Here is a 12,109-nt window from a genome sequence, read left to right as displayed (position 1 = left end):
CCCAACAAACGGATGATGTTTGGGTCATTCAGCCGGGACATGATTTTGATCTCTTTTAGGAAATCGTTCCTAAGGAAGGGAAGAAGAAGAAGGATGGATGGCCAAACATTCGGTGGTGAAAAGCTGATGGACATCATTATTGTTCCAACTTTATGGGGAAAGAAGCATATTTAGAATAGAATAGAACAGAATAACAGAGTTGGGAGGGACCTTGGAGGTCATCTAGTCCAACCCCTTGCTCAGGCAGGAAACCCTATACGATTTCAGACAAGTAGCTTGTCCAATCTCTTCTTAAAAACTTCCAGTGGTGGAGCACCCACAACTTCTGGAGGCAGGTTGTTCCACTGGTTAATTGTTCTAACTGTCAGGAAATTTCTCCTTAGTTCTAGGTTGCTTCTCTCCTTGATTTTTTTCCATCTTCTTGTCCTGCCCTCGGGTGCTTTTCTGATCAAGGGTCAAAAATTAAGTTGATGCCACATGTTTTTGGACCTCCTGTTTCATGCAAGTCATTAATTAGTTTAATTAAACTATCACAGTTAATGCGATCACAACAGAGGGCTATCCGGGCTCCAGTGAGGAGGAACTGTCACTCCTCTTGATTGTTGGTTTCTTTCCTGCAAAGGAAGTTTATCCTAGGATTAAACCAGAATCTCCCTTCTTAGACTTAGGACCATTTCTACATGTCCATAGATAGCCTAGGGTGGTAGACAACAATGCCCAAAAGATTGAAATGACATCTGCTCAGATCTTTGAGAACCTTTGAGAGAGTAAGCAGGTTCCCACTTCACTGATGCTTGCTCATTCAATGAAACTCACCTGGCTGTCTTGGTGACATCCGTTCTCAACATCTTCACAGCCACCAGAATCGCCTGGCTGGAACTGTCTGGAGAAGCGCGGCCCAAGAATTCCAGAAGACCCACAGCTTCACACAGGTGGACCTGTCCATGGGAAGGGCCAACCCATGAAAGCAACAATTAGGTTCAGCTACAACCTACCTGCAGAGTTCAATTTAACCGAACGGTGAGCAGTCAACGAATTGCCCTACGTCTCCTTGGATTACCGATCTCTGACCGGGAGATGTGATCTACTCACTTCCCCACACTGCCCTTCTTGATATACTCACCTCCCCAAATTGCCCTTCTCCCAACTTCTCCTTGAGCTGCAGCTGGTGCCGGGGAAACTCGGCTACGGAGATGTCCTTCTTGGTCAACGAGTCAACAGTGATGGCCGGCACGGCGTAGGTGTTGTTCCCGGTCACCCCTTGCAAGTTGACGATGTCCGTCTCCGCGTAATGGGGAACATTGTTCTGGAATCCCTGGTGAGGGGTGCACTTGGTGAGGTCGGGCTCTGCATAATCCCCGCTGCAGGCTGAAAGACCAAGGGAGACAAAATGGGTTCGGACCAAGGTCACGCTCAGAATCCCAGACCATTTATTTGGGGCTTCCTCTTCCACTGTTGGACAAAGCAAAAAGAGAGTTTTAGACAAAGACTCTGAAGGCACTTCCAATCGGATGCTTTCTTTTCGAAAAGTCTCAAACGTTCTGGATGTTTGAAAGATGAAGCCTTCTGAGTCGGCTGTAAAATGTGTCAGATCTTATTTAGATGTTTTGGCTGAAGATCTATCTCCTGGTGACCTTCTTCTCATGTATGAGTCGCTTGGGGTTTTATCAAGAGTAGATGAATGTTTGAGGTTGGGTTGAGAAAAGTCAACTGCTTTTCTTTGGCGGGGGATAAACTGGCATAGAGTATAGAATCATAGGCTGGAAGGGATCTCAGAGGTCTTCTAGTCCAACCCCCTTCTCACGCAGGAGACCCTATACCATTTCGGATCAAGGACTGCCCAGTCTCTTCTTAAAAACCTCCAGCGATGGAGCACCCACAACTTCTGGAGGCAAGCCCTTCCACCGATTAATTGTTCTAATGAAATTGTTGGTTTCAGGGTTTGGTCTACCTGGTAGGACTGACCTCTGAGGAGGCAAAAGGGATCTATCAGGATTCATTCCGCTGCAGAAATCTAGGGAACAACCTCACCTGGACTGCCAATTGATCTGGTAAGCCACTAACCAAACGCTGTTTGGAAGGCAGAAAAAAAATAAAAATAAATAGAAAGGAAAGAAGAGACTGAAAAGAAAAGCTGCCAAAAATGGAATAGAAAAAAAAAGGAGGGGCAGGAGAGATCAAATCCTGGTAAGAAGGGAGGGAAAGAGAGATCCCATCCGTTATTCTCTCTGGACCTATACATTAGTGGTTACAGCGGCCTCGTCCCGTGCAAATTACTCGGGGGAAAAACTTGTAAGAAAAACCATTCTCCATGTATAGCTTTCAATTAGAACAGGAGGTAGTTATTTTCTTCATCCCGTCTGCTCTCTTCGTCCACGCTTGTGAAAGATGCCAGTGGCCAAACCAAGTAGAACCGTGCTCTGGAGCCCACAATGATCACCAACACACTCTTCCCTCAACCCACAGCTCAAGGGGGATGTGTTGTGTGAACACAACCGCAGTAAAAGCTTCCCTACCTGAGTCTTCGGCACTTTGAGATAACTCTGGCAATTTCTGGAGGAGGGTGAGAGGCTGGTGGTATTCCAGATCCAAGGGGAAGACTCTCTCGTAGGTGGGGTTGCTCTGGTGGATCTGGGTCTGGCCGTTGACAATTCTGGAGCTGTAGAAGGAGAGACGGACCGTGGCATCTTCTTCCAGGATTCGCCGGGGAGCCTACGGGAGGAGAAGCTACTGAGATCATTTGAGAGATCTTTTCCAGAACGGCTAACCCCATTGGGAACTGGGGTATTCTTTCTCCGAAGCTTGAGAAAGTTCTAGGTAGCTCAACAAGGGAGGCACGGTACCGTCTCCAGATGCTTCTGAGCATACTGTCTCCACAGGATGGCGATGATCACCACCAAAAGGAGAAGAATGATGGCCACAAGACAGCTGATCAGACTAGAAGAGTTGGAGTCCTCTGCCTTCTGCTCGACCCTGGGGCTGATGGAAGCTAGGGCACTGCTCCCTGTAAAGTAGGTTCATGGTTCATCAGTCCAAATCAATCTAGAATGAAAGGGTTGAAAATAGCTCTGGAGGTTTCCCAATCCAACCCCTTCCTCAGAGAAGATCTAAATCCTTTGTCTCTCTGGCTTCTTACCCAAAGTCCCCTGTGTAGTGTTTGGTCTCTCTGATGATGGATATGATTCCGTGGTGGGACTCCATGCAGAAGTAACCAGGATTGGGTCAGAAGCATCCATGTTCACTGAAGAATTGGAAGGGGAGAAACAAGCATTATCTCAATATACAGTCTTAACCTGAGAAGTCTGTCTATTTTTATATCTCCCTCCCTCCATGTCTCCTCTCTCTCACTTTNCTTTCCATCCATCCATGTTTTTTTTCTCTCTCTCTCTTCCTCTTTCTGTATCCCTCCCTCCCTTCATCATTCCATCCATCCATCCATCCATCCCACCCAAATTTAACCCTGGGGGCTCACCTGATTGAAAAGAAACTTCGCTTATCATCATCCAGGTATCAGCAAAGTAGAAATGGCAAAGAATGGCTTTGCCAATATGATGGTTGAAGGGGACGGTCACGAATCGCGCGCTGGGATTCTTGTCATCCAAAACGGTGTCCAGGCCCACAGGCTGTGGATCCCACTCAGTGGCCGACTGCGGCTTGAAGACACACTCCACTCTCTCGAAGATCTTCACCCCTTTGGAAAACATGTTGTTGCAGTGGACCTGCAATTCCGCAGCAGCGGGGAAAGAAAAAAAAATGGCAGCCATCAGATAACCAGGTTGGTTTTCCGTTGCAGGAAGTGGCACGTCGCTCTGACATATCGACGGGCTCAACGTAAACCTGTGGAGGCCGTGTGCTCAGCCTGGCTTGGCAGAAAAGGCAGGCATCAAAAATTTTCCCCAGAAGAAGGCTCTACCTTCATGGAGGTGAAGTTCCTCTGGTGGTCAAACTGGAACTCCATCTCCAAGACGCCGTTCCGTAAGCTGTCGTTCCTCCAGCCGATGTAATCGTAGCCTGGCCACACTCGGTATTGGTGGCTCTTGGTGAAATCATCCAATCCCAGGACACCGTCTGTAAGCTGGCCCAGCCCGCCCTGGAGGACCCTGGCACAAAAGCATTGCTCATTCAGAAGAATTCTTGAAGATGCCCTCCAAGTGACAGGTGTGCTACGAGGGACTTTATGCTTTTCTCCATTTCCCTCCCATAACAGTCATTTATATTTTAGCTAAACATCTTTTTGTTTTTTGCACTTGGCCCCCTCTTACTTTCGTTCCTGGTAACCGTCATAAATTGAATCATTTAGATAAACGATAGGATTGCCAGGGGCCACCATGGCTTCTCCTTCGGGCATGCTGTATGACTCCAGGCCGTCTAGGAAAGGAGATGGTTGAGCGTCAGAAGAAGGAAACAACCCTTTCTCCTACACGTTTTGCCAGAATTTATCTTCCCTTTACTTCCATCCCAAAAGCTTATCTGAGACTTTCAAACTTCTCTGGAGGTTGACAGCTTTTCAGCGTACACAGGTGGACCACAAGTTGGTAACCATCAAAGAAGATGTCCAAATTAGGCACCTTCCTGCCATGGAAGGCCTCTAGAATCAACATATAAGTCATCGCAAAGGTGTTTTTTTTTCCAAAAGGCAATTGGATTTCCTTGGCTTTTTTCCCCTTGAAGACATTTTGCTTCTCCTCCAAGAAGCTTCTTCAGTTTTGACTGAATGGGGGGGGGCGGCGTTCTGAAGAACGTTTCCAAGAGAAAACCCAAGAAAGTCCCGTTGCCTTTTGGAAAAGCACCTTTGGGACCACCAGGACCTGGATGACTGAGGATCTCCATCAACAGAGAAGTCCTTACCAGACCAGACACAACCGTAGAGTTCTACTCTCATGCAGACCGTCATCGGCTGCTCTGTCACCGGGATGACACGGATGTAGCGAGCGATGATAGGCGGGCGAAGGTCCTTCAGCACAACTTCGTAGGTGTCTGTGTTGCCTTGGATCACCTGGAAGGGATTTGGCCATCTTAGAGGCACCGGACCTGGAGAATTGTGAGTCTTGAGAAGGGGAAGCCCATAGTCTCTATGGGTAGCTTTGAGTCTACCTGGTTGAGGGCAGCCTAGCTGGAAACATCTGGGAAGGCTGGAGAAGGCTACCGTGAAGATCTCAAGCAAGGATCGGGCCATCTGAGAACTTGATCGTGAACGAATTGGGGAGGGAGGTCCTTAAGTACATTTTAAGATGTGAGGGATTCTTTGGGAGTTCACCTTAGACTTTTGGTGACATTCCTATTACCACCATGATTTTGTCAGTTCCTGATGCCAGTAACAAGATGAACTAACCCTGGTTTGATGGTTTTTTCTGGCAACACTGATTTCCTCATTAATCCAATTTGTACGGACACGTGACTAGCTCAGGAAATATGCCCAGACAAAATGAAACCAACTACACTGTAGCTCAGAGCAGAGGTAGGAAGAGCTTTGCTCTTTCCTTCCCTCCAATATATTAAGTTACTCCCGCTTCTATTTTCCTGTCTGCTTAGGCAACCTACGTTCCTAACAGCTGCTAGGTCTGCACCAAGAGCCGGTGGTTTACAAACAGATGCAGAGAAATAACGTAAAAGGAAAGTAGCAAGGGGTCTGTGGGCAGGAGTTAAGCAACTTTGGAACTCATCTGGATGGGTAATAAATTAAGATTTATTCCACACACACACACACAAACACACTTTTTTTTTTTTTTTAAACAGGGCCTAACAGCTTTTGGTAAATGTATCTCGAGGGCTCCATTTCTCTTTGCAGAGTTTCCGTTGCTTGCCCACCTGCCTGTTCTGACGATCTTTCCAAGTGATCCACCGTTCGCCGTTACGACTGTAATTGATCCGATAGGCACGGGCGAACTCCTTCCCGGTGGCCCGGGCGTGGCGTCCTTGTGTTCCCACCAAGGTGATGAAGTACAGTTTGTGGAGGTCAATCTGGAGAAACTGCACATCTTCTGGTTGCAAGAGTCCGGCGGGACACCAAGCTCCATCGCCTTCTTCTCTGAGCAAGCTAAACGTGTGTGGGGCAGAAAGAGATGGAAGAGGAGAGTAGAAGCCATAACTCAAAGGCCAGGTTAGCCAACTGAGAAACGATGACGGAGGTTCTCCATCGTCCAGGTCAGGGTTGTCTCCAAGATGCTTTTCCAAAGATCAACTGGACTTCCTTGCTTCTCCCAAAGAGGCAACTGGACCTACTCGTTTTTTTTTGAAGACGTTTCGCTTCTCATCCAAGAAGCTTCTTCAGCTCGGACTGGATGGTGGGTGGAAGCGTCTTGGATGACAAAGTACGACCTGGATGACTGAGAATCTCCATCGAGATTTTCTCGCTTTTTCTTCAGAACTGAAGCTTCTTGGATGGATGAGAAGTGAAATGTTTTCCAAGAAAAAACAACAACAACCAAGAAGGTCCAATTTTCTTTTGGAAAAGTATCTTTGGGATAACTTGAATGAGGAACTCTATGGAGCAAGAACTAGATTCATGATTGCCGTTACCTATTGTAATTAACCTGGTTGATACCTAGCCTATTTTCTGGAGTCGCATAATGCCTTGATCCAAGTTGGCAAGGTTCATCCAATCCATTAACCCAGGAAAAAAACTCTAACCAATACGAATATTACCCTGGCTCGGTCTGGCTTATGTTATCTTTAATGGTTATCCTTCAAAATTGGACCAGACGACGAATCAAATCTCCCGTAGCTCAATATCCCACAAGTGCTTTTTCAAAAGGCAACTGGACTTTGTTTTTCCTTGAAGACGTTTCGCTTCTCATCCAAGAAGCTTCTTCAGTTCTTCAGCTTCTTGGATGAGAAGCGAAAAATCTTCCAGAGAAAACCAAGAAAGTCCAGTTACATTTTGAAAAAGCACCTTTGGGACAATCGTGACCTGGATGACCGAGAATCTCCGTAGACATGTAGCTCAATACCACTTTGTTGTAAAGCTGTAGTAACAGAGTTGTGCAAATTCTGAGCTTTCCCCTCCTTGTGTGAGAATTAAGGAGGGGCCTGAGACATTTTCTCACAATACATTCTTGGAAGGAATTCCACGCACCGGGCATATTGGGGTCCCGTTGAATCATACCACTGGCTGGACGCAGTAATGTCCTCGTCACGGATGGTCCCTTCGTACATCCCCAAAGGATAGCGGCATATTGCTGGGAAAGGAGAAAGAGGAAAGAGGAGAAGGACACCAGGTTTGCGGTGAAAAAAAGGTGAATACCCCTTCACCCAAGCTTTTTAAAACTCCGTGAAAAAAATACTTCATTTCCCTCGCTTGAAGCTCTGTGCTTATTTCCTCAGCTAGGCTGGAATTTCAGGCACTGAGAATCAGGCGCAGACTTTAAATTTAAGTTAAGCTTGTTTATTGCTCATGCCTATATACAAGAGCCCAGTAGTCAACTCACTGGTCAGCACTAAATTGGCACTAGGGACCATTTGTGACAACGTTAAAGACTCCAGGCTGATTCCTCTCTTGACTCCATCGCCTGGCTCTGCCTGTTCTCCTCCAAATGGAGAATATAAGTGAGCCCAAAATTTCTGTCACAGTTATTAATCTGTTAATTGTCAATCTGGCTTTCCCCTTGACTTTGTGCGTCAGAAGATCACAGAAGGGGATCACACGACGCTGGAGACACGGCAGCCGTCATAATATGAGTCAGTTCCAAGCAACCTCAATTTTGATCACGTGACCATGGGGATGCTCCAATGGTCATTAGAATGAAGAAGAGTCATAGGTCATTTTTTTTAAACGGTCACTAAATAGAACTGTTGTAAATCAAGGACTACCGGTGTCAAAGCAAGAACATCCAGTGTTAGCAGCGTTGATATCTGCTAACGTTGGAAGTTCTTGCTCTGACAACCTGTATTACTGTGGTTGCATTGTTCAAATGTGTTATTTGCCACAACACTAACGAATCATGCTTTTTGTAAATAAAAACGTACTTAATGTACTACAGTGTTGTGGAAACATATCGCCCAGAGGATCAAACTAACAACTTAGTCCAATATTCTGTCAATCCCTTTGCTAATCCCGTCTTATCACACAAGGACACAATGACTCAACTGCCACATGTCCTTTTAATGCCATTTCAGGTCATTCCAGCATTGGGGTTCTGGCCAAGTACAATATATCAATATGTAATCCTGTCTTGACAAGAAACAAGAGGCTATTTTGGGGGAAAATATGCCTTATCTAGAAAAGCAGAGGAACATAAATCCAAAAGCTTTCTCTTGAAACTGACCGGATAAGCTTTGGTGAAACTGACTCTTCTGGATTACCTACGGAAATAACATCTCTTGTGAAATCAACCAGAAAGAACGGAAGAGTCCAAAGCCATCTTAGAATAAGGAGCTTTTTTCTGTCTTGGCTTTTAATGGACAAGAAAAACATGGCTGCTGTTGTTATTTTTCTATATTTACATCCCCTGACCAGAAGGAAGGAAAAATATTTATCTAGTCCCATCTGGAGACAAGAAATCAGATTCAATAAATACAATTGGCTGGGGATTAATCCTCAAATTCTGGTGTCTCTCCCACGTTTTCTAAATTGATGGGGTGAGTGCCTTAGACTTGCATCATCAACACGGCAGAAGTGGCGTCTTGAAGAATGCATAACGGCCCATAAACGTTATGCCCATTTTTGCACAGACTTTAAACGGTTACTGATGGACTGGGTAGAAATGGAACAGGAGATATTTAAGGATGGGGAAGCAAGGGGTATTTCTGTTTAGTTATGAGGTTCATACCAGGATTGACTTCAGACCCCCAATATGGTGGAAATCCAGCCAAGAGCAGAAGAGATAAGCAGAACATCCTCGGTGAAGGTAACCTGCAAATGGGTCACCTCCGTTGGGCAGTGTGAGGGGTGCTCAGTCACTGCCATTCATGATTCTGAGGGAAGAGAGAAAAAAAACTCGATTAGAACTAGAGGATCGGGTTCTAGATCAGCTGCCAAGCACCAGGTGAATCAAGAGATCTGGACTTCCTTTGTTTTTCCTGGAAGACGTTTCGCCTCTCATCCAAGAAGCTTCTTCAGTTGAGTCAGAACAGTTCTTGAGCCTGAACTGAAGAAGCTTCTTGGATGAGAAGCGAAACGTCTTCACAAAAGTCCAGTTGCCTCTTGAAAAAGCACTTTTTGGGACCTCCAGTGCAGAAAGCGATGGTCCACCTCAATTATCCCTCGTTGCTTTTACACAGAAAGAACGTTTAAAAACATGGGACCCTTCCTCGCATTTTGATAAGGCTTAAATGAGCTGGCCAACGCCTTCTTGGATCGGCGAGAGGGAAGAAGGACAGCCATCAAGCACGCCGCTGCTCCTGCAAATCATATCCTGGAGGAAATTAACTTTCCGCTTCTGAACACAATGGAATTCCTTTGCTCGGGCCGTCTTCTGGGCGTGCAGACCCAGCCCCAAACGTCCGTCCCGAAGCCAGCTTTGCGAGGTGCGAGCGAAGACTCCGATCTCCTCTCTAGCTTTCCGACAGCCTAGCACAAAAGCGTTAAAATTCTGCTTGCCGGGGACCCAGGGCGTGTTGTTTTTTTTTTTTTCTGCCGCTAATTGCTAACAGCTGCGAGAACTGTATATTTAAAAAAAAACCATATTACAGCAGAAACGGTGGTGATAGCAGAAGACAAGCGAGGAAGGTTTGGCCAAGGTCAAAAAAGAAAAAAAAAGGGGGAAAAAAAGGTGCTCGGAGCTGGAGAAGAACAACCCTCTTCCTTTGCAAGTGGCCAAAAGCCCCACCTGTCCTTCTCACCTTCTCCTGTCCCTCTACTTTTGAGGTTCCCCCCCCCTACTTTCTCTCTGGCACAGGTTTCCAGCTCTGATCCGCCTGGCGTGCCACGCTCCCTGGCCTGCTTTTGCACACGCGTCAAGTCTTGCTCGCATCCCCGCGCCTCCCCCCAGCTCAAGTTCTGCTCGGAGAACTATCCCTGGAAGGAAGCAGACAACGAGGATCCCACCATCTGCCTGCCTTCTGCTTCCCTCTCTGGGTCTTTGTTGGCTAACGAGATCCGTGGCCGTCTCTGCTTCTCTGCCCCCCCCCCCACAACTTTGGGAAAGGGTTTGGATGCTTGCTGTCCCCTTCCTCCCCCCCCCCTGGATTTCCCCCTGCTTTTTTCTCTTCTGAAATATCAGCGTCTCCAAAGGAGGAACTTTCAGCTGGCTCTATCTTTTGGAAGAATGACAGAATGGGAAGAGAGCCTGGAGGTCATCTAGTCCAGCCCCCTGCTCAAGCAGGAGACCGGCCTAGACCATTCCAGACAAATGGCTGTCCAATCTCTCTCTCTCTCTTTTTAAACTCCAGTGTTGGAGCACCCACAATTTCTGGAGGCAAACTGTCCCACTGTCAAGAAATTTCTCCTTCGTTCTAGGTTGCTTCTCTCCTTGACTAGTTTCCATCTGTGACAGAATAACAGAGTTGGAAGGGACCTAGGAGGTCTTCTAGTCTAACCCCCTGCTCAAACAGGACACCCTATATCATTTGAGACAAATGGCTGTCCAGTCTCTTCTTCAAAACCTCCAGTGATGGAGCACCCCCCAACTTCTAGAGGCAAGCTGTTCCACTGGTTAATTGTCCTCGCTGTCTCTTGCCTTCCTGTGAGCTTGGATGACCCCTACTGGGTCAGGAAAGCGAAATGGGGGCAGAGTGGTGATGATCATTTTGGTTGGGCCTCGTGTAACCACACACGAATTCCTCAAGTCTTCCGTGAATGGTGCAATGGCATGGCAAAATCTGCCTATCTTAGCCAAGCAAAGTACAGCCTCGGCCTCTGGTGACCCCCGATGGGTGGGATTTTGATTACCAAGAGCTAGAAGGCAACAAGGGAGCTGTAGCCCTCTGTGTGTGTGTGTGTGTGTGTGTGTGTGTGTGTGTGTGTGTGTGTGAAATCACTTAATTGGGGAAGGTTGATGCTTTTCTTTCTCTTTCTTGTAAGTTTTTAGCATTTTTCAATTTGGATTCGTGGGGTATCGCACTCTGCTTTCATTCTTTCATACATGGGAGAATCTCTCTCTCTCTCTCTCTCTCTCTCTCTCTCTCTCTCTCTCTCTCTCTCTCTCTCTCTTTCTCTCTCTCTCTCTCTCTCTCTCCCCCCCCCTGTATGTATATCTATCTATCTATCTATCTATCTATCTATCTTTCTATCTATCTATCTATCTATCTGTTTATCTTATCCCTTGTCTCTTGTTTATCTTATCTCTTGTCTATATGTATCTATATTTATTTCCTTATTTTTATTTCTCTCTATTTGTATCTCTCTATTTTATTAACTTTATGTTTATCTCTATGTATCTATTTCTCTATCTCTATCTATCTATGTATCTATCTATGTATCTATCTACTGTATGTATCTATCTTTCTATGTATCTATCTATCTGTGTATCTTTCTATGTATCTATCTATCTCTATCATCTATCTATCTATCTATCTATCTATCTCTATCTATCTATATCTTCTCTCTCTATCCCTATTTATCTATCTCATGTATCATCTATCAATAAATATCTCCATCCTTCTCTATCATCTCTCTCTCTGTCATATCTCTCTCTCTCATCTGTCTGTCTGTCTGTCTGTCTGTCTGTCTGTCTGTCTGTCTGTCTATCTATCTATCTATCTATCTATCTATCTATCTATCTATCTATCTATCTATCTATCTATCTATCTATCTATCTATCCCTCCACGTATCCCTTCTATCCTACATATTCATTCCATCTGTCGATCAATTTCTCTGTCTCTCTGCCTGCCTCTCTGCCTCTCTATGAATTGTCGGGCATCTCTGTGTACTACAGAAGGAAGGGCCCTGTTTGGCCCTTCAGAATTAAAAAACAACGACCACAACAATAGCCAGATCCTCCCTCCCTCTTCCCGGATAGAACTGGGCCAAGAAAATAGCAGCCCCTCTTCCTTCCTCTAAGCCAGAAACCAGAGAGAGGCAGCTCCGCGCTCTTCCGGCTGCCCTGGGCCCTGCCCTCCGCCTTCCCCTGCGATGCCCTCGGGGCAAACATGTCAAGAACACGGCTTCCAAATTCCCCCTCTCCAGCCTTGCCTTCCTCTCCCTTTGTAGGGGAGGGAGGGGCGGGCAGG

The 12,109-nt window shown here is 46.2% G+C and overlaps 1 protein-coding gene across 1 annotated transcript in view; it reads right to left on the bottom strand.

The window, feature by feature from the left end:
* The window catches only part of LOC107296780 (discoidin domain-containing receptor 2-like), an 11,300-nt gene extending 2,403 nt beyond the window's left edge, over positions 1 to 8,897 (bottom strand). Inside the window, exons 1-13 of the mRNA XM_015826131.1 lie at positions 8,769 to 8,897; positions 7,076 to 7,178; positions 5,809 to 6,037; positions 4,849 to 4,996; positions 4,263 to 4,368; positions 3,914 to 4,100; positions 3,473 to 3,719; positions 3,137 to 3,241; positions 2,844 to 3,004; positions 2,517 to 2,712; positions 1,124 to 1,368; positions 817 to 938; positions 5 to 69 (exon numbers count right to left, since the gene is read on the bottom strand). Coding sequence (XP_015681617.1) covers positions 5 to 69; positions 817 to 938; positions 1,124 to 1,368; positions 2,517 to 2,712; positions 2,844 to 3,004; positions 3,137 to 3,241; positions 3,473 to 3,719; positions 3,914 to 4,100; positions 4,263 to 4,368; positions 4,849 to 4,996; positions 5,809 to 6,037; positions 7,076 to 7,178; positions 8,769 to 8,835 — 1,981 coding nt within the window. The 5' untranslated portion in view covers positions 8,836 to 8,897. The remainder of the gene's footprint in view (positions 1 to 4; positions 70 to 816; positions 939 to 1,123; positions 1,369 to 2,516; positions 2,713 to 2,843; positions 3,005 to 3,136; positions 3,242 to 3,472; positions 3,720 to 3,913; positions 4,101 to 4,262; positions 4,369 to 4,848; positions 4,997 to 5,808; positions 6,038 to 7,075; positions 7,179 to 8,768) is intronic.
* Between the last annotated feature and the right edge of the window lie 3,212 nt (positions 8,898 to 12,109).

The sequence above is a fragment of the Protobothrops mucrosquamatus genome, unplaced genomic scaffold (assembly GCF_001527695.2).
Source record: "Protobothrops mucrosquamatus isolate PMUCROS unplaced genomic scaffold, P.Mucros_1.0 scaffold2971, whole genome shotgun sequence".
Classification (NCBI taxonomy): Eukaryota; Metazoa; Chordata; class Lepidosauria; order Squamata; family Viperidae; genus Protobothrops; species Protobothrops mucrosquamatus.
The sequence above is the reverse complement of the archived record's forward strand: the minus strand, read 5'-3'. Positions and strand labels throughout refer to the sequence as shown.